General features: G+C 56.6%; 1 protein-coding gene across 1 annotated transcript; it reads left to right on the forward strand.

The window, feature by feature from the left end:
- Positions 1–10,534: 10,534 nt before the first annotated feature.
- On the forward strand, positions 10,535–11,501 carry MRGPRG (MAS related GPR family member G). The gene is given in 3 exon segments (XM_065882484.1): positions 10,535–10,784; positions 10,787–11,233; positions 11,236–11,501. Coding segments are annotated over 3 exon segments (963 nt in total).
- Positions 11,502–27,070: the final 15,569 nt, after the last annotated feature.

Here is a 27,070-nt window from a genome sequence, read left to right on the forward strand (position 1 = left end):
TGAGTCGGGGCAGAGCCCAGCCCTCCACAAGTCCACCAGCCGTGGGGTCTGGTGGTCCCCAGATGTCACCTTCGGGGAGGAAGGGCAGGAAAACCAACGTGGGACTCAGTGGGGTGAGAGCCACGTGTGTCCCTGGAGTAACAGTGACAATAGTGACCAGCAACTTACTATAATCCGTAAGTCTGATCAGTGAGGAGAGATGGGAGGTATAAATGGGACTGGAGGCCCGTGGGAAAGAAGGCGGACACCGTGGGATACATGCGCTGTTAATTTTTCAAATTAGTGGAGGATGCCGCTGACCCGTTTCCAAGGTAACTTTCCTTTCAGTAACCTGTAGACCATTTGCAAAGTCATGAGCGTCCTGAGTCACGATGCTTTCAGAAAGTCTGGACGGTTCTTCACGCTCAGCGTTGTTTACAATGCAGTGAAAAGAGCATGGCGTTCGGTGCCAGTGGAGTCCGGCTCCGTCTCCAGTGAGTGTAAATCACTGGGCCACCTGCCTCTCAGGGTCCGTCCTATTGACCATCAAACAGGAGAAATGGGTCCACACAGCCTCCTTTCCCAGGGCCTGCTGTGAGGATCACGGCGATGACGTGCTTTGGAGAAGGGCTCTGTAAATGCTCATTTTTACTTTAGAGGAGTAACGGGGCAACGTGTGCTTGTGAAATTCAGAGGACTTCTTCCTGGTTTAACTGCCAGCCAAGGCCAAATCAGTGGCTGCCAAGAAAGGGGCATTATGACAGCTATTTATTTGGAAATTTTCCTCCCAACTCTTTATTTATTTTCTCCCAACTAATTAGTTTGAGAATTTTCAACTATTTATTTTGAAAATTTTCAAATCCACCAAAAAGTAAAATGATACAAAAGAACACCTACTAAATCTTCTTCTAGCTTTACTTACGGTTCCATTTTTCGCTTTCTCCCTCTCTCTCCATCTCTCCGTCTCTCTATCTCTGTCTGCGTGTCTCCTAACAGCACGGATGTCCTCCTACCAACCACAGTCTGAGCATCACCCGTGGGCTCTGACCCGCATTCTGTGTCATCATCCGTGTGACCCAAACCCTTGAGCTAACAACCCAGACAATCCAAACTTCCTAGAAGGCTTTCAGATGGACAATATCGTTCATTACAACTCCAGCCGGAAATGGAAGACCAAAGACCCAAACATACTGTTTTTACATTATTTCGAACGAGCACATCTGCAGAGTCCATTCATCACGGGGCAGCTGGCAGTCAGGGTATGCTGCGTTGTGCAGGTCACGGTGGCCACCTTCAGCTGTTTATAGTCTGGGCGCAGGAATATCACAGATACGTGGTCCATTCGCTTGGCTAAACCCCATTAAAAAGTGCGATTGAGAGACATACGGTCGATTGCTTTCCTGTGGTTATTTCCTCTTCCTTGCAGACTTTCACCCCATGTTTGTGCAGACCGATACTCAGCCCGTACTTGAAGGGGCCTGGAATTCCACGTGCACGTGTGGGTGCATCTACATGTGTGTGCAACTCCCCCGTCCCACACCTGGACAGCCCACATGCTCTCTCAAGCGTAGAGATGGAAGAAGGGAAGAGTAGATACTTGAATTACAAGTAAGCAAGGTAGGAGCTGTCCCAAGAGAAAGCAACGATCCCAAGGATGGCAAGGAGAGTCTACACCGGTGATCACACCCCACTCCCAGACAGCGCCAAGGACCCAGCAGTGAGCAGAAGATGACAATGGACCCAGGTCCCAGGTCTGCTGAGTGCCTCACGGACTGGGAGAGACCGTGAGGCTCGGTGGGCAAGAAGCTTCCTGAATTCAAGCCCTGCCCCCACCCCTGGCAGGTTCAGCAAGGTGCTGGCACTTTGATTTTCAACCCCTACCGTCCAAAACTGTGAGAGAACAAGTTTCCATTGTTTTAAGCCACAGAATTTGTGGGAATTTGTTATGGCAGCAACAGGACACTGATACACACCGTGGAAACCAAAAGGAAGGGGAGTGACGGAATCTCTGGCCCTGAGGGAACACGAACCTCCCATATTAGAAGATGACGCTAATCCCATCTTTCTAAGCTATTTTTTAAACTTTCAAATGTTTATTATAAAATTCTTATGCATACTAAAGAATGCACAGATGGATAAACAACGAGGTCCTACCGTACAGCACAGGGAACTACATTCAATCTCCGGGGATAAAGCATAATGGAAAAGAATATAAAAAAGAATGTACATATATGCATAGCTGAGGCACTTTGCAGAAATTAACACAGCATTGTAAATCAACCATACTTCAATAAAAAAATAAATTAAAAAAATACAGAGAGTCATACATAAGGTATAAAGAACAATGTAACCCCCCTCCCACGAACACCCCCCACCCAGCTTAAGAAAAGGACCATCACCAATGGCAAGAAAACTTTCTGTGCCCGGAGAAAGCAGCAGCCTGGGCGCCATGCTCACCCTTATTCCATAACTTTGCTGGGTGCATAAAATGTCCTCTAAAAATACACTGCAAATAACAAGGAATAAATACATTATGTGAATACATTGTTTAGATTTTATGTAAGTAGCAGCATAACTGAATGCTCCTATTCTTCCAAAGTGTGTTTTATTTTCACTCAATGGCATGTCTATGAAATTCACCAATGTCGATACTTGTTGCCCTAATTCATGTATTTCACTGCTGTAGAATATTCAGGTGAGAAAATCTACCACGACTTACACATCCACTCTCCTGCTAACACTGGGACTTTTAAAATATTTTTCTTTCTTTTATTTAGAAATCCTTCAATGTTTCTTTTTATTATGAAATGGTCCGCATGTACAGAAAAGCTTTTTTTTTTTTTTTTTTTTTAACGGACATCCACATACCCACCACCAGGCTGAGCCACATTGTAGCATTTTAAAAATACCTATTTCACATTTTAGCATTTTAAAAATACCTATTTCACATCTTTTTTTTTTTTTTTTTTTTTTTAATTTTTGGCCACAGCCTGTGGGATCTTAGTTCCCCGACCAGGGATCAAACCCATGCCCTTGGCAGTGAGAGTGCAGAGTCCTAACCCCTGGACCACCAGGGAAGTCCCCCACATCTTTTTTTTTTTTTTTTACCAGCGACCTTACAGATACCCACGAAGCTTCCTGTGTCATCTCCCCAGGTCCGGGCACCTCCTTTGTTCTTCATATTTCATTGAAGGATTGTTTCTGACAGTAAAGCAGAATATACATATATAACAAAGATGGATGAATTACAATGCGTCCATACTACGGAATTCTACACCACTGTTAAAATGAGTAGACGTTTGGAATGGCAAATACCAAAGACGAAAAACTGAAAACATCAAGTTCTGCAGAATGATTGATGTATAGACCATGATAATATTCACACCTTTTTTTTTTTTGACCGAGCCACGAGGCGTGTGGGATTTCAGATCCCTGACCAGGGCTCAAACCCATGTCCCCTGCATTGGCAGGCGGACTCTCAACCACTGCGCCACCAGGGAAGCCCCGGGTCTGTTGTTATAATCAATCCATTGTTCAAGGCCATGAGACTCGATTCACTGGCAGATCCCCACCGCCCGCCCTGCCCCGCTCAAGGGTCCCTCGGGACCCCCACCCACCCATACTCTTCCCCAGGCCTGAGATGCAAGCTTCGCCCAGAGCTTCAGAAAAGCTAGTCGCCACTGGTATCCCTCAGTGTCAAGGGGGTAAGCAGAGAAACCACACTTCTTCTTGGGCCCTTCAAAAACAACCCAAAGCAAAGAAGACGAGAAGGAGAAAAATCACGAGCTCATATGGTGGTAGATTAGCTTCGCGTGCATACGCACGTAATCTTTGTCGCAACCCTATGAAGTGGAATACTCCATCTTTTTTTTTTTTTTTTTTTTGCGGTACGCGGGCCTCTCACCGCTATGGCCCCTCCCACTGCGGAGCACAGGCTCCGGACGCGCAGGCTCAGCGGCCATGGCTCACGGGCCCAGCCGCTCCGCGGCACGTGGGATCTTCCCGGACCGGGGCACGAACCCGCGTCCCCTGCATCGGCAGGCGGGCTCTCAACCGCTGCGCCACCGGGGAAGCCCTGGAACACTCCCTCTTAAACGTGAGTACACTGAGGCTCAGAGGGGTTAAGCGAGACGGAGCAGAAAGACGGCAAGTAGTGACCCCACCCCCACCCCAGACCACAGTCCCTCCGCCAGAGGGACCACAGCTGGCTCAGGTGCCCCCAGCCCCACTCGGGCTGCCCCGACCCTCCCTCAGCCCCCAGACCCCTTTGCCGTGTCTGGGACAGACACAGCTCAGCAGCCCTCAGGAACTCCCTCCCTCCCGGAGACCACACCCCATGTCCAGAGGTTCAGGGGGCTCTAGATTCCTCCTTCTTGGGCTCCATGGACCAGGTGCACCTTCCCCGAGGAGCCCCAGAAATACAGCATCCTCTGGGGTCTCTACGGACCCCTGACCTTGGGTGTGGAAGCAGGACACACAGCGGGTGTGCGGTCAGCTGGCCGGCGCTGCTCTCCAGGCTGGATCTGCCTGCCTGGCCCCCGTCCGGTGGTCCGAGAGACCTTGAGGAGGTCTGTGGGCTCAGGGCCTCATGGCCTCACTTGGACACCCACCTGCCAAGTCCCTGGAGAGCCCGGCGCTGTGATGGAGGCCCCGGTGCGTCCTCATCTGTCCTCACTAACGCTCCCGAGTCACTGGGAGGGAGAAAGCTGCCTTGTCGAGTCTGACAGGCTCCCAGGGGTCCAGCTGGAACCCATGGCTGCCCAGGGCTGCTCTGGGGAGTCTGGAACCCCAAGTCCCACCTTCCAGGCACACGGCCCCGCCACCTGAAGAAGTTTGAGGGGGCAGTGGGGTTTCCTTATAGCCCCCCAAGTGCTGGCGGCAGGCTGGGCGAGCAGGGGCTTGGGCACGGGGATCTCAGCCCTGAGCCCTGGGGACTCCAGGGGCCTGTCCCCGTGTGGGGACTCGGGCACAATGCAGGGCCACTACCGGTGCCACTGGAGAAGCAGACACTGCTGGTCTGACCCAGGACTGGAGGCAGAGCAGGGGGTGATGGAGAAGACATCCCCCTCCTCAAAGGCCTTGACTCTCCCACCTCGGCCTCCAGGGCCTCAGCCTTGGCCCTTCCCCACCTGCTGCTTGAGCCGGGCCACCCTTTGCACTGAAGCATCTGCAGGGCGTGGCTCCCCTCCGGGACAGCCCAGGGTCAGGCTGGCCACAGTGCAGACGGGACAAGCCCCCACGCATCTTCAGCCAGGGGTGGACGCCACTCGTTCTCCCCCGCCCAGCCTGGGTCCACCCTCACTCACCTGCATACCTCCTCAGTATGCAGTTCGAGTCCCATCATTCTGGCTGAGTTCACGCTGTCCCCTGCCTTGGGGCACTGACCTTTGGGTCCTGGGGAGAGGTTGACACTGGACTTTAACTCCAGAGGACACTGGAGCCCCAGGCCGAGCGGGCAGGTGAGCCTCCAGGCTCCCCCCAGGCAAGGACACCTTCATTTCACACCTCCCTGCCCCGCCTGCACCCCTCTGCCCTCAAGCAAAGCCAGACCTCAGCCTGTCCTGAGTCAGGCTGGGAGGGGAGGCAGCTCCGGGTCCAAGGAGGCCGGACCCCCAGAGCCAGAGCCAGTGCCCACCCTAGCCCCACCTCCAGGACCCCAGGACCCCCCGGGGCTCATCTGGCCAGGACAGCGCTCCCAGCGACAGGCACGTCACTGCTTGTCTTGAGCAGCCAGACGATCCCGGGAAGGGTGTGGCATGCTGCTCCCTCCTCGGGGACCTGAGGGGAGGCTGCGCGGGCACGAGGCAACCTGTCAGCCCGGGGCCAAGGGAGATGCCCCCTCATCAGACCCCACCCCCGACTTGGATGAAAGTTTTAAAATATCGTTTGTTTTCGCTGTGTTGAGGCCACGCTCCCTCCTCAGCTACTTAATTACATCCGAAGTTGGAAAAACACCACAAAAATATTCAACCTAAGATAGGAAATCCACTCGAGTTTTCTCTTTTTTTCATGACTTGCACCATTCTTCCGGAGCCCCTGCGCCCCAGTCTGGCCGGGGGGAGGGAGGGACCAGCTGGAGGGGCTGTTCAGCTCTGGGGGCTTCCACTCGTGTGATCGGTGATTTTATGAAGGAGTGTTTTGAGAGGAAAGGCCCAATTCTTTAAAACCCTTCTTACAGTCATTGGAGTGGTACAAAAGGCAAGAAAGCCAACACATGCTAAGTCTGCACTACGCTTTGTACATGTAACAACGGGGTCAAACACGTAACATGCGTGATGTCGTGCAAACTTCCCGACCAGATCCACACGGGAGGCAACAGAGCTGAGCGCCGACCGAGGGGGTCCGGTTTCCCGGGCACGGCGAGCTCCCAGTCCGGGATCTTCTGCCCCCTCTCCGCGGGGCAGCCCCTTGGGAGCCCCTCGCCATGCAAGGCCCCAGAGTAGGAACGAGAAGGGAGAAATGAAGCCAAAAGTGCAGCCTCAGACCCGAGCCCACTCGCCCCCAGCAGTTCACAGCACCTACCTATACAAACCCCTCTTTTATTTGCTCTGCTCCTGTGCTCTAACTTCTGGGGCCTCCTGACCCCCCAGGGGCTGCCCCTCCCACAGTTAGCCAATTCCTAGATAGCGAACCACTGCCCGCAGCCTGCTTTGCAGATGCAAACCTCTCAAAGCACAGCCCACACCTCCGCACCTCCCCCATGGGGCTCTAGCACTCAGCGCCACTAGCTCCTCCTTCCTCCGATGAGCCAGGGGCAGGTCCCAGACAGCCAGGGACAGCGCCTGTGCCACAGAGCCCCCGAGATGATTCGAAACAGCCAACCCTAAGCCTGCTCACCCCGACTCACCGTTCCTTCCCGCGGAAACCACCATAAAGGCTCCTGACCACACAGCCCCCTGCCGCTGCCCCCCGACCCGACAGCGCTTCCCTGAGCGGTGGTCCCCGGTGGTGCACCCCCTCCGCTGGAGAAGTGTGAGTAACACTCTATCCACTGAATGACAGCTGTCTCCTGAGGTGCTGGCCTGGTCATTCCTGCCAATAATAATGTCTCCGTTAAGACACGCCTTCCGCAGACAGGCCCTCGGCCTGGGACACCCCGCTGCTGGGGAGTGGGGACACCCTCCTCTGGTCCCCACTCCCCATCTGCCCCCCGGGGGGGGGGGTGGGCTGGGCAACACTGGGTCCCCTCTCTGGGTCCCAGAGTCGGACGATTGTGTCCTGAGCCTCGGATGGCATGGTGGCCACGGGAACAACAAGAACAGGAACAGTCCATGACAGGACCTCCCGTATCCCCCCACCCCCGATCCCCGCCCCGCTCCCTTTTCGTCCCAATGTATACTCCTCACTGAGTCCCCGTGACGTGCCCGAGATGTGACAAAACCAGGTTCCAGCCTGCAGACATGGGCACTGAGAGACAGAGGCCCGCCGGCCCGCCCAGGGCCGCAGGGCTGGGCTGAGGCTGCCCTGTGTGAAGCTGCCCACTTCGTGGGGCAGAAACGGCTGAGTAGCGGCCCCGTGGTGTAGTCAAGGCTCCCGCTAGCGTGGTCGGGCTTGGACACAGGCCACCAGCTGTGAACAAGCTCAGGGAGGATTCGTCCGAACAAACGCACTCGGTGTTTTGGGTGATGGCACAGGCTTAAGACAACAGATATTTCCTTTCTCGCAGTCTGGAGGCCAGAATCTGGAATCAAGGTGTCCCAGGACTCCAGGGGAGGGTCCTTCCTTCCTCTTCCAGCTTCTAGGGGCTCCAGGCATCCCTGGGCTTGTGGCCACGTCCCTCCAGTCTCTGTCTTCGTGGTCACATGGCAGTCCCTCTGTGTGTCTCTCCTCTCCTGTCTCTTATAAGGACACTTGTAATAGTGCTTAGGGTCCACCTGGGTAATCCAGGATGGCCTCATCTCAAAACCATCACTTCTTCTCAGTAAGGTTCCAGGGATTGGACGAGGACGTGTCTGTGGGGGCCCCATTCAGTCCAGGACACGCACCACCCTGGTGTTTGCTGCTGTCGTTGCCAACACACCGAGAGCAGACACTCCTCTCGAAGCTGTGCTGAGAGCCTGGCGTGCGCGAGGCCCCACGGGCAGCAGTGGGCAGAGAACCCGGGGACTGGCCCGGGACATGCGGGGAGAAGACGAAAGGGGGCAGGAGGGCAGGGCAAGCTGGGGTGTGGTGTCAAGTACCCAGGCCAGGGACAGCTCACAGGGAAGGTGGCCTTTGAGGAAAGGGGAAGGGGCAGCGGGAGAGCGTCCCAAGACCCAGCAGGCAGAGCGGGCAGGGCGGCAACAGGGCCCTGCAGGTGCAAACCTCGTCCCTGGGCCTGGAGGCCAGGCAGCTCTTCACTCCTTAAAGCCACGTGCAGAAGCGCAGAGAAGCCGGGAGACCTCGGCCGGGAACCACAGGCTGCGCGGAACACTTATTCCACGGGCGGCACTTGCTACGCCAATGAACTTGAAGCGAAATCCACTTGAAAAATGTTAGAGCAAACAGCATCTCTACACATAACTTCTGACTTGCACTCTGAGTCCCCAGGGCCACAGAGCAGCCCACAGAAGAGGCGAGTCCTCAGCAGGACCAGCTCAGGGCACGTAGCTCTGCGGAATAGACTTTAGAAAAGTATTTTAACCCCTAAGAATCTGTCAGCAGCTGGGGCCCCAGGGTTTGAGGCCGGCAGGTGGACGGTTGGGGTGGGTCCTCGGGAAAGGGACCAACATCTGCGGCCCCAGACATCCCACAGCGGCACCGTCCAGCGACCCACCGTGTGGGATCCAGCGCCAGGCCGGGCACGAGCTGTCCAGCTATGGTGACGGCCCACTGGACACCAGCCCCCAGGCTGCTGCCCCCCACCACGTCCCTCGGGTGTTGAGGAAGAGAAGGGCTGGACCACATGGAGGATATTATCTCCACCTGAGCTCACCCCGTGACCAGGAGGGGCCCTCCCACTTCCAGCGACCTGCCAAGCGCCCAGGTCCAGCCAGCCGGGCCCCGGGGACACGAGAGGTTTCGGGGCCCGGGGGGAGCCCTGGGCGGCAGTGTGCAGGTAAGAAGGCTTGGGGCCCCTGCACCAGACACCCCTGAGGACTTTCAGGCTCCCGTCGGACTGGGAGGTGGGGGCAAGGATGGGGAAGCAGGCTGGTGGGGTCACTATTTAAAAGCCGGCGCTCTGGGTCCTCGTTTGAATGTACGGACAGGTGTGCCTGTCCTGAGAGCTGTGAGGACGGCCTTCCTCCAGCCCTCCCTCCACCTCCACCTAACTCGGCCCCTCCACATACCTCGGGGAGACTGAGGCTGGGGCACGGTGAGGGCGGTCAGTGCAGGCCCCCCCCCGGGACGCCAGAGTCCAACTCGGCTCTCTGGGGCCCGAGACACCGTCACTGCGTGCCTGGTGAGGGGAAAGCCTGGAGGGGGTAAAGGCGAGAGACCTCCCCCCGCACCTCCCACTGGGGCACAAGGACAACCACAGAGAAGGGTGCCAGCAAGGACGCTCAGGTACAAGGCAGGGAGGCCCCAGGGGTCTGTGGGAGGTTCCAGGGTCTTAAAGGAGGCAGGACCTGGGTGAGTGGGGAGGGGGCAAGGACGGTCCCAGCAGGGGCACAGCCCAGCGAAGGGGTGACTATGGGAAAAACTCAAGGTGTGCAGGTGGGCTCCCCGCCTCCACCGCGTCTCTGTGTCTCTATCTCCGTCTCTGTCTCCCCTGACTCCTCACCCCAGAGACAGGGCCCTGATGGCCCCCCCACTGCATCTCTGAGGCTAAGAACAAAAGCCACGTGGACCCCGGGGAGAGGGGCCCTCCACTGCCTCCGCTTCCCTGTGACGGCGTCTCTCCCCTCGGACCAGAGCAGGGCAGCAAACACCTGTGTCAGGTTCTCCCCCAGAGGACCGGGGCCCCGCCACCAAGTCTACACACCTGCTGAGGCTTCAGAGCTGCACTCGGCACGACCCGCTGGCAGCGGGAGCCGCGGTCGCACCCCTGCCCAGGCGGGAGAGCAGGGGAGGCTGGGCACATCCCCCAGCCCTCCCTCATCCGCCCAACCGCCTACTGCCCCCGCCAGAACATCTGCACCCACCCTTGTCCACGGCAAGTGCAGGACAGTGTGTGCTCGGCAGACCCTCTGGGGCAGGGACCCGGCAGGAGCGTGGTCCTGGCCCTCCAGGGTGGGAGGGCCCCCGTGGAGTCCCTGAGTCGTGTCCTCACGAGAGCCCCCTTTGCCCGCAGAGACCTGTCCAGCCATCACTGACCTCTGCGACACGGCTGCCGCGGTGTAGCCGTGTCAATCGATCTTTGCGCATTTAATCTAAACATCCAGCCGGGGGCAGGCCTGCCCACCTGGTTGGCCATCCTCATCTCCCTGTGTTGGGTGCATCCTACCTAATCCTCCTTTTACAAAGAGATGATGAGGCCTGAAGGGTTGGGCACGGGCCGGGAAGGCGCCCCGGGCTGGAGCTGCATCTGCCCAGCTGCGCCGGGACGCCACCCGCCTTCCCGGGCGGTGATAACAACGGCAACGTCTGTGGCCTCCCTCCAGGGTCCTTCCCACCGGCCGCGGAGCCAGCCAGCATGTTCGGGCTCTGGAGGACCTTCACCGGCGTGGTTTTCTACCTCATTCCGGCTGTGGGCCTCGGGGGGCTGGTGGGGAACGGGCTGGTCCTCTGGCACCTGGGCTTCCACATCAAGAAGGGCCCCTTCTCTGTCTACATCCTCCATGTGGCCACCGCGGACTTCCTCTTCCTGGGCTGCCAGCTGGGCTTCTCGGCCGTCCAGGCGGCCCTGGGTTCCAAGGACAGCCTCTACTTCGCCGTCACCTTGTTGCCTTCTCCGCGGGGCTCTGGCTGCTGGCCGCCTTCAGCGCCGAGCGCTGCGTCTCCGACATCTTCCCCGCCTGCTACCGGGGCTGCCGCCCCAGACACACGTCGGGCATCGTCTGCGGCCTGATCTGGGCCTTGACCCCGCCGGCCGTGCTGCTGCCCGCCAACGCCTGCGGCCTGCTGCGCGAGGGCGTGCCCCTGTCCACCTGCCCACTAGCTAGCGTCACGTGGCTGCTGTCCTTGGCCTGCGTGGCCTGCGTGGCCGGGCTTGCGCTCTTCGTCTGGGTGACGTGCTGCTCCCAGCGCCCGCGCCCTCGGTTCTACGGCATCTTCCTGGGCTCCGTATTCCTGCTCTTCTTCTGCGGCCTCCCCTACATCCTCTACTGGACCCTGCACCCCATCCTGAACCTCCTGCTGCCTGTGTTCCTCCTGCTGGCCACCCTCCTGGCCTGTCCAGGAGGCCGCTCATCTACTTCACGACGGGCCGGCAGCCGGGCAAGTGGGAGCCACTCCGGGTGGTCCTCCAGAGGGCCCTGGGGGAGGGGGCCCAGCTGGGGGCCGGGAGGCTGTCCCTGCCCATGGGCCGCATGTCAGGGCCGGCCAGGGTCCCCCCAACCCTTCACCAGACCCTCCAGGACCATGTGTCATCCCGGCCCCCCCCCAGCTCACTGGCCCTGGGGACCCACGGGCCGGGGGCATCAGGAGAGCCGTGGTCTTGACTCCCACATGCCCAGCCTGTAGAGTACAAGGAAGGCCTGAGGAGAAGGCCAGAGACACAGCAGCTAAGCGGGGAGTCCCCAGGACCGGGGCGAGGATGGGCACCCCAGCTCCCGCCTCCTTCCCCCCCTGCCACCAGCTGAGGGCTGGGGTGGAGGGGAGGCCGCCCCCCAAGGCCCACGTGGGCAGCTGGGCGGGGCCTGTCCTCGCTGAGGCCGTGCTGTGATCCTTCCACTATAGAGTTCTCGGGCTGCCTCACCCACAGGCTCCCAGCGCCCAGGTGACCCCTGCCCAGCAGTCTCCCCACCGGCCACCAGATGGCGCTGCTTCCTCACCAAACGCACCCATAAGTGTGCCCGCCAAAGCAGGGTCACTGCGGAGCCTGGCGCCAGCCGGGCCCTCCCCTGCCCCTTCCAGCCCTGTCGCCCGGAACGGGGGTCCTGGACACCTGCTGCCTAGAGGGTGCTCTTGCCCCCAACCCCCATTTCCAACTTCCCCTCCTCCCAGGAATCCTTTGCTCACTCATGACCCCCACCCATCCCTGCCCACTCCTCGCAGACCCTGCCCAGCCAGTGTTTGCACCACCCTCCTCCCACTCCCCTGGGCTTCCTTGGGAAGGAGGGAAGGAAGGAAGGGAGGGAGGAAGGGAGGGAGGGAACTGCAGCCATTCCTTTTAGCTTTCAAAGAACAAATCATTGTATGTGTCTCTGATTTTTAAAATAAATTTATTTATTTTTACTTTTCGCTGTGTTAGGTCGGCACACGGGTTTTCTCTAGCTGTGGCGAGCGGGGGCTACTCTTCACCGGGGTGCGCGGGCTTCTCACTGCAGTGGCTTCTCCTGCTGCGGAGCATGGGCTCTAGGCGCGCGGGCTTCAATAGATGTGGCACGTGGGCTCAGCAGTTGTGGCACACGGGCTTAGTTGTTCCGCAGCATGTGGGATCTTCCCGGACCAGGGCTCAAACCCGTGTCCCCCGCATTGGCAGGCAGATTCTTAACCGCTACGCCACCAGGGAAGCCCTCTGATGATTTTTTTTTAAATGACAGTTCATAGTCATTGTCAAGACTTTCAAGTCCTACAGAAAATATTGAAAAGATAAATCACCAAAACTCTTTGGACCTAGAGGGAGACATTTTGGGCATTGAACCCTCCAGCTGTGTTTATTTTTCTAATAGAGACCCACAGAAATTTCAATTTTTACCAAAAAGAAAACATTCTATACATCCTATGTGAAACCTGTTACAATAAAGCATTTTATAACTCCAGGAGAATTGTTTTTAAAAGTTCTTTTTTCACTAGAAAATGTTTGTGTTGCTCATTATGGGAACTTCAGAGAACATTAAGAAATGGAAAGAAGAAAGACTTACCTATAGCCCCCCAACCCGGAAACACCTTTGCAGGTTGTCCATCCTTCCCTGGGATGGGCAAGGTTCTGGCCAGTCCTGGTCGCCCTGCCTGGTCTCCCCAGACTGCCCTTAGGACTGGACGGCTCCAGCCCAGGGAGGCCAGGGCTCGGGCAGATTAAAGACCATCCCGTTCGGCAGGTTCAGGAAGGTGGGTGAGGACCCCAGCCTTGGCTTTGGGGGGTAGGATGCCGAGGGGCCATCCATTCGTGGGACCACTTCCTGCTGGACCCCAAGGAGGGGTGTGGCCTCCTCCCTGGAACGCCTGGAAATGGGATGAGAGTGAGGGCAGCTTCAGAGGGGCCCCAGCATAAGCCCCGCCCTCCCAGCCCCAGGAAATAGCTGTGAGGCCCCCTGAGGGGCCATCCATCTGTGTGCTGCCACTGGGGACAGACGGTCAGCTGCCCCTGGGGCGCGTGATAAACAGCCCAGTCTAGACAGATGGAGAGTGCGGGACCTCTGGCCCTGGAACCCGCCGCTGGGGCGAACGGGTGACAGCCTGGGCCCAAAGAGCCAGCGTGTTCCCAGTCCTGGAGGAGTGATGGCCACCTGGAGGGATGGGGCTGTCGCAGGGCTGGGCTCCCATCCCACTGGCACCTCTCCAGCTTGGTGACCTCCAGCGAGTCACCGAATAGCGGGGAGCCGTGTCTGCAAAAGGAGAGGGAACAGCATCTCCTTCCCGGGATGCAGAGGTAGGAGGCAGGCAGCCAGGCTCGCAGAGGGCGGACAGTGCTGGGGCCCGTCCCCACCTTCAAGGCCAGCCGCGTTGCATCCCCCGTCTCTGCCTCCGTCTCAGGGCAGTCCTCCGGATGGCCCCAGCCCAGCCTCCCCTCGGCACTCACCTCACCTCACCGCCTACGCTGCCTACCGGCGTCACTGCTCCTGGTACATCCTGCTCGGCCATCAGGACCCGTCCTTGGGCCGGTCTGTTCTGTGACACCAGGAGCTCCCTGGCAGCGGGCGCCCTGCCCTCCGCTCCCCTGGAGCTCACCTGCCCTGGCTGAGAACCCAAGGGGACCCCCTTGCCCAGAGCGACCTCCCACCCACCACGCACTGCATTTCCTGCACTCATGTTTGCACCCCTGTTAGTGTCCATGTGTCTCACGGGAAGGTGGGCTCCTGGGGGGAGCTGTCTCCCTGGGCCGAGAACCGGAGGCCCGCGCGGAGGGGCCTGACAAGTATTTGTGGAATGGATGGACCTGTGGTCGGGTGAACGGGTGATGGCGCGAAAGATGGGGTCAAGTGAATCAAGGGCATGGCCGAAGTGGAGCGCCACCGAATGGACTCGGACCAGGTCTGTCCTGGGTCCTGGGACATTCCAGGCCAGCAGAGCCCTGACTACTGACCCGACACCTGAGAGGGGGGTGAAGAAGGGAGGGGATCTGCTCTCACGGCCGAGTCCAGCCACCACAGCCTGTCACCTACTCTCGGCCACACTCTCCCCTTTCAGCCAGCAAACCCCAACAGAGCCAACTCGGGGCCAGGCACTAGGCGGGAGCTCGAGGGAGGGTCGTGCCATGGTGTGGCCCTGGTCCCCAAGGAGCTCAGCATCTGGAGAAGGGACAGACACATTGACACAATCCAAGGACAGCGTGTGAAGAGGTTTAGGGAGGCACCTTCTGTCTCGGCTCACCCTTGACAATCATTACCTGCCCCTTTTTACCCACACGTGTCCCAGTGTGGGTGACAAATCATCACATCACCTTAGTGTTAGGGAAGCACAGAAGAGGGAGGGTCTCATGTCCCTCACTCAGAAAGCAGAGGAGGCTTCCTGGAGGAGGGGGTGTCTGCGCTGAGCCTTACAAAGTAGTGTAAGGAAAGGACTGCCATCAGTTGGGGGCGGTCTGAAAGGCCCCAAACACAGGCACTTGCTGAGAAGAAAAGAAAGACGGGGGTCCCCAGAGGAGGCTGTGGCAGCTGGACCCCGGGATGGGAACAGAGGACACCCCAGGGAGGCATGGGGCATGAGACACACATGTGACCTTCCTCCCGGGTCTGTATTTCCTGTGACTCATCACAAATAAAATGTAGACAGTGTGGACTTCCCTGGTGCCACAGTGGGTACGAATCCACCTGCCAGTACAGGGGACACGGGTTCAAGCCCTGGTCCGGGAAGATCCCACATGCCTCGGAGCAGCTAAGCCCGTGCACCACAACTACTGAGCCCACGTGCCACAAGTACTGAAGCCCACACGCCTAGATCCTGTGCTCCGCAGCAAGAGAAGCCACTGTGATGGAAGCCCATGTGCCACAGCTACTGAGCCCACACACCACAACTACAGAAGCCCAAGCGCTCTAGGACCTGTGTGCCACAACTACTGAGCCCATGTGCTGCAACTACTGAAGCCCGCGCGCCTAGAGACCGTGCTCCACAAGAGAAACCACTGCAGTGAGAGAAGCCTGCACGCCACAACGAAGAGTAGCCCCAGCTCACCGCAACTAGAGAAAGCCCACGTGCAGCAACAAAGACTCAATGCAGCCAAATAAATAAATAAATAAAATTATTATTTTTTTAAAATGTAGATGGTGTGAAACAGAGGTCAAGTTTCAGCTGGTTTTTGTTTTCTTTTATTTCTATGTGGCTAACCAGTCATTCTAGTAACATTTGTTGAAAAGACTTCCCTTTTCCCATGAATAACATGGACGCCTGTACTTTAAATCAGTTGATTGTATGTGGTGGGTCTATTTCTGGACTCTGTTCTGTGTTGGTCTATTTGTCTGTCCTTATACCAGCATCACACTGTCTTAACTACCAGCATTAAAGTATATCGTGAAGTCAGGTGGTCTAAGTCCTACAATTTTTTATTTCTTCTTCAAGATTTGCATTTCTATATAAATTTTAGAATCAGCTTGACGATTTTTTCAAAAATCTACTGAAAATCTGACTTGAATTGCATTGAATCTATTCAGTTATTCTATAAAAAAATTCATGGGGAGCTGACATCTTAACAGTATGGAGTTTTTCAGTAGATAAGCATGTTTAAGCCCCATTTATTTCAGTCTTTGACTTCTGTCAGGTATTTTTTGTAGTTTTCAGCATAGGTATCTTGTTCATATTTCGGAAAGTTTACCCCTGGGTATTTGAGGTGTCTTGAGGCTATGCAAAATTATCTTTTAACTTCATTTTCCAGTTGTTTGATCTTGCCTTTTTATAGGATTGAATAACTCTCCTGCCAACTTACTAATAGTCTTTTTGAAGTCTACTTAGTTTGTGTACTATGTACCCAAACATGTCATTTGTAAATAGAGATCATTTTACTACTTCCTTTTATTTCCTTTTCTCCCTTTATCGCACAGGCTAAGACCTCTCTCATACAATGTTGAATGGAAATGGTAAAAATGGGGACTTCCCTGATGGTCCAGTGGTTAAGACTTCACCTTCCAATGCAGGGGATGCAGGTTCTATCCCTGGTCGGGAGCTAAGATCCCACATACCCTGGGGCCGAAACACCAAAACATAAAACAGAAGCAATATTGTAACAAATTCAGTAAAGACTTTAAAAATGGTCCACGTCAAAAAAAATAAATAAATGGTAAAAATGGGCATCCTTGCCTTAGTCCCAGTCTTACAGGGAAAAGTGTTCCATATTTCACCATTAAATATGATGTTATATGTAGGCTTTTTGTATATGCCCGTTATCATATTGATATAATTTCCATCTATTCCTAATTTTCTTAGAGTTGGGTTTTTTTTTTTACTCATGCATGGGTATTGAACATTATCAAATCTTTTTCTTCACTTATTAAGATGACATATGGTTTTTCTCCTTTGGTCTGTTACTTTGTTGAATTACATTGATTCATTTTCCAGTGCTGACTTTGTAGTCCTTGGATAAAACTTGCTTGGCCATAGTAGATTAATTATCCTTTTTATATATTGATGGGTTTGATTCGCTAATCTTTTGATAATGGCATTTGCAGTTACATTCATGGGAGATGCTGTTCTCTAGCTTATTTTCTCATAATGCCCTTGTCAGTTTGGAGTATCAGTTATCCCCTGTTACTCTGTAAGAATTTGGAAAAGACCAGCACTCTTTCACCAGAGAAACCATCTTTTGTGGGAGGAGTGTAAAATACAATTTCAGTTTCTTTAAAAAATACAGGGCTACCTAGATTCTCTTTTTCTTCTTGCATCAGTTTTAGAAAGTCTCATTTCTCAGAGAATTTTTCCACCTCACCATTTGAATTTAGCTTAAATGCGAATGAGCCATCTTGGAGGTAGACCCTCCAGCCCCAGTCAAGAAGACATCAGATGACCACAGCTGTGATCAAAATCTTGATTTCAAGACCCTGAGCCAGAACTACCCCAGACAGGTCACTCCCCAATTCTTGACTTACAGAAGCTATGAGATAATAAAAGTTTATTGTTTTAAGTTGGTAAATTTTAGAGTAATTAGTTATGAAGCGATAGATTACTAATACAATCATGAAATGTTCCTCTTTGTCTCTGGTGATAGCTCATGCCTTGAGGTCTACTTTATTCGAAGGTAATAGCTGCACTGACTATCTTGCGATTACCGTTTACATGTCATATTTTTTCATTCTTTTCTTTCAGTCCATTTGCATCTTTAAAGTGTGTCTCTTGTAAACAGCATATTATTGGGTAGTATTTTTTTTTTAATCCAATGGGAGCTCCCAAGGAATTGAGGGGTATTTGCACACAGATTTGGGGGGGCTCTCCTCTCTGTGTATCTCTCTGTTCTCGGATTTTCTCCTTCAATTTCCAGTCCCTCTGGCAGCCCCAAATTCCAAACTCTGTCTTCCATCTCAGTAAGACTGACCACTTTCTGCCTGCCCCCAATCTTCAAAGCACCACCAGAGAAAAGCTGTATAGATGTGGAGCTCACCAATTTGTCTCCTTCCCCCCAGAATCATGTGGTAGGCTGAATAATGCCCCCAAAGATGTCTACACCCTTTGTGATACTAACACTCCATATGAAAGCGTAGGTTGCCAGACAGATTTTTTTTTTTGAATGATATGACTATAAGCTGCCTACAAGAGACACGCTTTAGATTCAAAGGCACAAATAGTCTAAATGTAAAATGATATAAAATGCAAACAATAACCAGAAGAGAGCAGGGGTGGCTACACTAATACCAGACAACACAGACTTTAAGTAAAAAATTGTTACTAGAGATAAACCAGGACATTTTTTTTGGATGATGAAAGGATCAGCCCATCAAAAAAACACAACACCTATAAACACCTGTGCTTGTGGTATGCTGAAAATGCCCCCTAAAAGATATCCATGCCCTAATCCATGCGACCTGTGAGTGTTCCCTTGTATGACAAAGGGGACTTTGCAGGTGTTATTAAATGAAACATCTTGAGGTGAGGAGATTGCCCTGGATTGTCCAGGTAGGCCCAATGTAATCAGAAGGGTCCTTATAAAAGGGAGACAGGAAGACCAGAGAAGGTATAGCAAGCAGAAGGAAGACACAGGGAAGCAAAGTCAGAGAAAGAGAAGATGCTACACCAGTGGCTGTGAGTATGGAGGAGTGGACCACAGGCCAAGGAACACAGGTGCCCCTAGAAGCTGGAAAGGGTAGGAACAGATTCCCCCTGGAGCCCACAGACGAGTACAGCCCAGCATTTTAGACTTCCACCCTCCAGAACTATAGGCTCTATAATTCATAATAAAGTTATTAATTAACTAATTCATTAATTGCCTTAAAATTGTAAGAAGTTCTGTTCCTTTAAGCCACCAAGGTCATGCTCATTTGTCAGAGGAGTGAAGAGAAACTAATCCAGATTGCATCCCTCCAATTTCTGCCTGCATTTATCTACTCTCCTGTGTCTTCCTACAGTCGCTTTTTGGTTTTAAATTTATTTATTTTATTTATTTTTGGCTGTGTTGGGTCTTCATTGCTGCACGTGGGCTTTTCCCTAATCATGGCAAGCGGGGTCTTCTCCTGTTGCGGAGCACGGGCTCTAGGCGCGCGGGCTCAGTAGTTGTGGCGCGTGGGCTTAGTTGCTCCGTGGCATGTGGGATCTTCCCAGCTCAAGGATCAAACCCGTATCCCCTGCATTGGCAGTTTCTGATTATTGAAAGCAGTAGGGTTCGTCTGATTTCAGCTACTCTTCCAGCTCTCTCATTGTACGCATTTTTTTTAATGAAAAGAATAAGGATAATTCTGAATTCCAAAACATGTATGTCCCCAAGGGTTGGGGGGCCCATACCCATCTCCTGGGGCTGCATGAGGATTAAATGAGGTGACTCACTGCACAGAGAGCACGTTACACGAGGTTCGGCATAAATCAAGCCTCCAGAGATGTTAACGTCTTTGTAGGTTCAGACGGCCATAACAAGAACACCCCACACTGGGCGGCTTATATAACAGAAATGCATTTTTCACAGTCTGGAGGCTGGAAGTCCAAGATCAAGGTGCTGACATGGTAGGGCGAGGGTGAGAGCCCTCTTCCTGGTTTGCAGATGGTGCCTTCTCTCTGTCCTCACACAGCAGAGAGAGATGTCTCTCCCTGCCCCTTCTGATAAGGACACTAATCCCATCACGGGGCCCCACCCCCATGACCTAATCACCTCCCAAAGGCCTAGCTCCCAATACCATCCCATTGGGGGTCAGAGCTTCAAAGTATGAATCCAGTTCCGAGGAGCTGGTTATGGTCAGAAGAATGAAAAAGGGCAGGACCCGGGCCCATGACTTACGGGTGAATCAGCTGGACTTAGCAATAGACTAAACAGGGCTGCAGCGTCGGTTTCTTCCTCCCATGGGACGCTTGTGGGTGAGCATACAGTTCTCCCAGGGAAGGAGTCTCCCGGGGCTGTCATCACCTCCCAGCAGGGCTTTTGTCCCTTCAGGCACAGAGTCTGCAGCCCTCAGCTCTGTGCCCCCTGAGCCTGCAGGCCGCAGGGGCTGAGAGTCTGCAGAGTGAATGGATGCTTCCTGGACCTCCAGGAAAACTGCTCTGAAGTCCAGGGAGGCCCTCAGCCTGTCTGCCTTCCCTCTCTGCCCTTCGTGCAGTGCCCTGACATCCCACTTGCAGGCTGACCTTTGCTAGCCAGAGCTTCCGGGGGCCCGTCTGTCCGCATGATCACCCTCCAGCAGCCCCAGGTGCCAAGGCGGGGGCTTTGAGGAGAGACCAAACTCACAGTGCGGAGCTGCTGACAAGGATGCTTCACAGCCTCAGACGGCCCTGCACCTCTAGTGGGCGTCAGGGCCCTGCTTGGCCTGAGAGCTCATCAGACACCACACAGAGCAGGCCCTCAGTGGTCATCCCTGGGCCAGAGGTCAGCCACTGGGGACCCAAGAGCCTGAGGTCAGGTACCTTTGCTGGCATTCACAAGGGTTAAGTCTGAATTAGTTTCCAGCACTTAACAGTTGGGAAATTTCTCATCAAAATCCAGATTTCTAGCCTCTCCTAAATGTCAGAGACTGGCAAACCTCATCCACATTGCCCCCGGCCCCCAAGGGAGGGGTGGGGAGGGGCCAGCCTCCTGGAGTCCCCTTCTCCACTGTCACCCTGAGACCAGGCCACACCGCTACATCACACTGTTGTTTCCTAGGTTGAAGAGGAAAGCGAATGGGTCTTTTTGCTCCCGTTTTTAGTGAAATGCGGGGAAAGACAGACCCAGGGAGCCCCCCTTTTTGAGAAAAACGGGAGGGAGCTCGTTTCCTTGTGGACGTGACGAACATTCTTTTGTGTATAATGTGCGGCCAAACGTGTGTGTCATTGAAGCCCCTGCAAGGGTAAGGCCCCCTCCCCCGCCCAGAGGGACCCCGTCATTCTGCTGATGGAGAGAGGGAGGCCCAGGCAAAGGGGGGCTCTCCCCAGTCCCCCAACAGGGCCACGGCAGAGCCGGGCCTCCTCTGACAGGTGTGTGGGCACATCTGCGACGCTGGTGCCCAGGCCCTGGGAGCCGCGATGAGGACGGTCGTGTCTCAGCCCCGCCTGCGGACGGGGCGGGCGCAGGCCCGTGAGAGATGATGTCCCAGGCCCCCAGCCCACCCTCCTGCGGACAGGCGTGCGCACCCTCCAGCAAGGGGGCGGCAGGTGGCCTGCGCCAGGCTAATGTCCTGGAAGGATGGGCTGCAGGCGGAGGGGAGGTGGCTGCAGAGACACTGATGAAGGACATTTGGTGGCTTCCCACGGGGAGCCAGGCCCCGTCTGGACAGAGAGACCAGGGAGCCGGGAGCAGACGCACGGAGAGGTCCCCGGGCAGCCAGCAAGGCCGCAGGGCAGTCGTCCTCCTCATTAGCATCTCAGTAGGAGACCTCTCAATACCTGTGCACAGAGTGAAGGCCAACCCCTCACAGGGCAGTCTTTCTGGAGAGGATCTGAGGGGTTTACTCCCTGCTCCAAAATATTGCCTCCACCTTCCCCACAGGGCCTGAAATTCCACCCTTAGCATCACAATTTGGGGGTAAAGGGGGATAAACTGATTTGCCAAATTAGAGAGGGAAACAGCAGAGTGGAGATAGGCTCCCAGGGCAGGGCAGGGACCACGGCTGGCCAGAAAATGTGGAGTGGAGAGAGCAGCTTTTCAAGGTTACATATGGCCCCCACTGTCAGGCTGAGAGGAAGTAGGAGACCCACTAGGCCTCCAGGAGAGCCCAGGGTCAGAGATGCCACCTCATGTCAGGTGCCTGGCACAGCACTTGTTTCTATTGTTTTATTATGTCATCGTCATCACCATCACCACCACCACCATTATCATCACCATCATCACCATCATCGCCATCACTCCTCCTCCTCCTCAAGGCACCCCCAGCTCCCTACCAAGGACAGAGGAAGGCAGGAGGAAGAGAGCCAGCCCTCACCTCCTCCATGCTCCACATCTCAGCTCACAGCCTGCCCTACACCCACCTCCACGCTCCTCGCTCCCCCCAGCCCCATGCACACTCAGCCTCCTCCATCGGACAGGTCCCCAGGTTCCCCTGATGTGACCTCATCAGTCTCTAAATTGTAGCCTGAAACCAGCCTCCTCTGCAGGTATATGCGCCTGTTTGCAGGCTCGGGTGAGCATGGGCGTCGGGAGCTGTGTTTCTCACTCGGCACTGCCTGTATTGGGCCCGAGCCTGCTAGGTGCTTGGTAAACACTGAATAGAAGAGATTGGGGAGGGCATGTGAGAGGAGGGAGGGAGGGAGGGAGGAACTGATACTTGAAGAACAGATCAAATTTTCACCGGGTCGCAAACAGATCTGGGTCCCAGGGAAAGCCTTGGATAACCTGCAGAATTCTGATGGTTCGTGCGAGCTTGGACACGGACGTGGCTGCTCTGCTCTGGTCCAGCCCGGGAGCAGTGGTCCCATCCCAGCCCCTCAGACCTGCTTGGGCTGCCCCCCCTCCCTTGGGAGGGTGATGTCGGTGATGGTCCCATACCCCACTTTGTGACTGGGACACCTGAAAATGGACAGGACGAGCATCTCTGAGGAGCGGCGGTGCTGCCTCGTGTCTGTCTGGGAGTCGAGTTGTCACGAGGCTGGGTAGGGCATGGGCTGCCCACCCCTGCTCCTGTGATGCCAGGGATCCTGCAGACCAGCCTGGAGCAGCCCCCCTGCCCCCCACTGCACCAGCATCCACCAGAGAATCTTCCCCTGGGGTCCCAGCATGCACCAGGGCAGCTCGCAGAGCCCTGCCTTGACCGGAAGCTGTCCTGGGTCTTGCGAGGCCACTTTGCAGCCAGAGAGGTTGAGGGACTTGCCTGGCAGGTGGTGGGTGTACCAACAAAACCCAGGCCATGGACCTGCAGGGTATCCAGCCTCCACCTCCACGTGATACGCTGGGGCACAGGAGGGGTCCGAGGGTCATGTTTATAAGACCGCTCAGGGCAGAGGCAGGAGGGACCGCTCTAGCTGCCCAGGCCGCCCCTCTGAGCCCACGACCTGAATCCTGCAGCCCATGGGGCACTCGGGGCCAGCCGCAGAGCTGAGCATGTATGTTAAGGAGAGGCTGGCATCTCGGCGGCAGAGACCAGCCGAGGGCCAGGGATGGCATTACCAACACATCCCAGTGTCTGTCCCAATGCCCTCACCCTCAGCCCCCCAGCAGTCACCTGCATCCCACTGCCCTCCTCCCAGCACCCCCCCAGGAGTCACCTGCATCCCACTGCCCTCCCCCCCAGCCCCCCCCAGGAGTCACCTGCATCCCACTGCCCTCCCCCCCAGCCACGCCCCCGCCCAGGAGTCACCTGTATGTTGGGGACCTGCAACTCTCCCAACCCAGCTTCCAAAAAAAGGCTTGTCAGCTGTTGCTCCTGCAGTGCTGCAGGCATTCTGTTCTGTTGGGCAGAGCCAGGCAGGGGAGGGGTGAGCAAACCTGTGCTGGGTTGGGGAGGGTGCGGGGTGGGGGGGGGGGCAAAGCAGGGATGAGCATGGCTGGGCTGGGCTGGGCTGGGTGCTGGGAGGGAGCTGGGCACCCAAGGGGACGGAGGATGACACTAGAATACAGGAAGACGGGGCTGAATTCCTGGTGCCCCTAACTTGCTGTGTGACCCCAGGCTGTCGTTCACCCTCTCTGTGCCTCAGGCGCTGCCCCACCTCTCCCCGGAGGAACAGAGCACAGGAGGTCAGGGCAGTGTCGGGAGGATTTTCTGGTGTTTAATGATGAACCGTCTGTTTCCCACTGTAATCCCTAAACAAACCTGCCAAGGAGGAGGCGTGGCTGCCTCGGGATGTTAGGTAACACCCCAGCCTGCACCTCAGACCACAGCAGAGGCTGGAACCAGACCTCCCTGGCACCCGGATGCAGCTGCCGCAGCTAGTCCTGCTGGTGGCGGCTCGGGGTTGGAGGGGACAGCCGCAGTCTCCAGAGAAGCGCGCTGGGGGCAGCTGGGATACCGGTCCCCTGCACACCTCCTGGGAGTCGCCGATCCCCACAGTGACCCCCTGGCTCTCGCAGCACAGCCTGCCACACCTGTCCGTGGCCCAATCCCGGCCACCACTCAGACACTCCCCTCACGACTCTGCCAGCTCCGGTGCTACAGGGTGCCCACCAAGAAGAGCCTGGGCTGGGGGCGGCCAGCGTCCGTGGCATCGGCTGAGCGAGCATAGCACCCCACCCCGTCCCCACCCCACCCCCCGCGGGGGCAGCGGAGCGCAGTGGAGACTCCGGAGGACCAGCCTGGAGGAGGCAGCGAGCCCACGCCCTCATGCCCTGCTGCAGGGTGAGTGCTGCCCGCCTGGGGAGGGACTATGCTGGGCCCCAGAGGAAGGGCTGCCTTGGATGCTGAAGGAGGCGTCTGGAGCCGCGAGGGGAGGGGCCGGAGAGCGGCAGGTGGCCGAGTGCAGCGGTTTTCTGCTGACTTCCTCCAAGTTCCCCGGGAACTGACACACAGGCCGGGTGGGGGCCGGCTCTGGCCCCCCTCCCGGCCCCCAGCTGTGCCCCCCAGTGGGAGCGCTGGTGGGTCCCAGGGCACAGCGGGCCGTGCTGCATTGCACCCACGTCTGGGCTCCCGCGTCCCTCCCCGGGCAGCTCCGGCCAGCACCTCCTGGAGGGGAAGCCCGTCAGGGCAGGAGCGTTGGGACGGTCGCGTGTGAAGAAGCCTCTGTCCCGTCAGGGCCTTGGACATCTGGCCTCTTTGCTCACAGCAATTTCTTTTTCATAGACCAGACTTGAAAAGGGGTATGTCTGAATTTCTGACCTCACATTGCGTTGGCAGAATGGAGGACAAAGCTGAGAGGTCCTCTGGGTAGTGATGGAGGACTTGACCAGAACTTTGGGTGCAGATAGGGGTCCTGGGAGCAGAAGGTGGGGTCCGCAGGGCTCGGCTTCCCCAGTCCCTGCCTGTGCGCACCAGGTGCCTGGGACGGTCGGCGCCTTCGCCCCCACGCGGGTCGGAGGCCAGGAGGGGCGTGGCCACCGCTGCATTCTGTCTTCCAGCATTTGCATAACGAGGCTGCAGGCCTGGGCCTGTTGTTTCAGAACGTGTTTGAGGAAGGCTCTGTCAGTGCAGCGGGGGCAGTAGCGGCGGCTCAGGGCCTTGGGGAGAGCCCCGGAGCTGGATGGAGGACAGCCTTAGACCAGGCTAGCTGACCAGAGAGGCCTGTGCGGAGGCACGGTGGGCCGAAGGTGATGTTCACGGTGCCTGGTTCGAGTCCCTGGTTCTCCCCAGCTGCATGTCCCTAGGCCTGTGTTTTTCCTCTGCCTCACCTTCCCCGTCTGTGATATTAATAAAGCCCGCCTCGCCGCCGCGTTTATGAGAATTAAATGAGCTCCCAGGCGTGGGGTGGCTGGCACAGCACAACGTGACGCTGTAGGTGTGCTGGTCGCCACCAGAAATTAGTGGAACACTCATTAATTTTGATGTTACATTTTTCTACTCATCTTTGAGAGCCAACAGATGTACTTGAAGTCTCAGATAAGTAGGTGCCTCTTGAAAGGCTGTGCCCACAGGCCAGGCAGCAAAAAGCCCCCTGGCTCGGGGCATAAGGGGGCCCCCAGCAGAGCTCAGTAAGCACAGAGCTGCTCTGGCGTCTGTCCCGCCGGGCTCTGCCACAGGGTGCGAACCACCAGGGCTTGCAGCAGCCCGCCCTGGATCTGAGCCTCCCACCCCCCGCCCCCAAGCCAGCAGGGGAGGCACCCAGAACTCCTACGGACCAGCCCCCCACCCCTTGCAGCCAGGGGACCGCAGCTCTGCTCCGCCCCCCTGCCCCCCAAGGAGCCCTGGGCTGGACAGCGCCCTCCCAAGAGATGCTGTCTGCTGGTCCCGGAGGCTGGATGCTGCCCGCTGCCCCTCGGGGGCCTGGGCAACCAGGTCCTGGACATTCCCACTGCCTCTGGCTGACTCCTAGTGGGCGGCAGAGGAAGTAAGGAGAGGAATACTAATTGGGCCCAGCGAAATATTGAAGCATTCATTACTCAAGCTCTCCTCCCGAAGCCAAGGGAGGGCGGGGTGATGCTGAGCACACACTCCGGGGGCCCCGAGGCAGGGGCTGCGGGTGGCGGGTCCCTCCAGGCTTCCCCCGGGGGCCCCCCACATGCTGGGCCTCTCGCTGCAAGGAGGGATCACAGAACCACAAGAGATGCCCTTCCAGAGCTTTGGCTGAAGTCACTGGCTGGTGATTTTTGGTGAAAGACCCTCTTTTCCTAAAGGGAAACCCGAGGTGATAAGCAGGGGTGGGGGGCCTGGGAGCTGACAGGAGCTGGGAGAGGGTGGTGACCGCGTACCAGATACTTTGGGGGTGCAGGTGGGCTGGTGGGGGGAAGGAGCAGGGCTACTGGGGGATGGGACAGTGAAGGGGGCTGGGCAGCCCCAAACCAAGCCCCCCTGGGTAAGCTCCTGCCTTCCTTCCCAAGGAGCGCCCATGGGGCCCCCAGGTCCCACACGGGTCCCTGGGCCCGGACAGTCTGAGTGCAATGTCCTGAATCACTTGACTTCACCAGCCCCGGGGGTTCCCTCCCCTCCCCCAGACCAGACCCTCCCCGCCTCCTGCTCTCCAGCCCTGCGACACACCAAGGGTCAGGCAGGGCTCGCCCCTCCTCACACTGCCCTGGGGGAGGCCGGGCCAGGGACAAGGACGCGCCAGACCCTGCCAGCCAGTGCCCAGGGCCGGGGTGACCCAGGTGTGTCCTGGAGCCCTTCTGGGCCTTCGTTTCCAGAGGGCAACATTCGCATCTCAGCTGTCTGGCTGAGTCAGGAGCCAGCGTTCCCTGGCTGGCAGCCCTCGGCTGGCCCGTAATTTGTCCTTGTCACAGACTTGCCGTCCTCCAGACCCCTGTCCAGCCCGGGAGCCCACGGGCCTGGAGGGGCCCTGAGGACCAGCTCAGCGGGAGGGCAGCTCGCGTGCCAGGGAAGGAGGCCCCACCTCAGTAATAGAACCGTCGCAGATGTGCACTGTCTACTTCAGGCTGGGGCCGGGCACTCATGCACGGGGCGCACCAGACCCCACGACGGACCCAGACCCCTGCTCTGACCAAAGCTCACTTGTCCAGCCATGAGTATTTTCACCAAACATTTACAGGCTTCACTCTGTGTTAAACCTCCTTGGGGGCCCAGGAGATACAGGAAGAGCTGGACACCCCCAGCCGTAGGCCTGGAGGAGGAAAGACTCAAAGCCAGTCGTTAACGGAGGGATGAAGTGAGCAGGTTCAACGGCTGCAGCCAGACCCGCGTGGGAAAGGCGTCGTGAGCTGCATGCGAGGTGCTGTGATTATCAGAGTAGACCCCCCGACCTCCACCTCCTGCGTGCAGCTGTCCCAGGGACT

Source organism: Phocoena phocoena, chromosome 8, assembly GCF_963924675.1.
Source record: "Phocoena phocoena chromosome 8, mPhoPho1.1, whole genome shotgun sequence".
Lineage (NCBI taxonomy): Eukaryota > Metazoa > Chordata > Mammalia > Artiodactyla > Phocoenidae > Phocoena > Phocoena phocoena.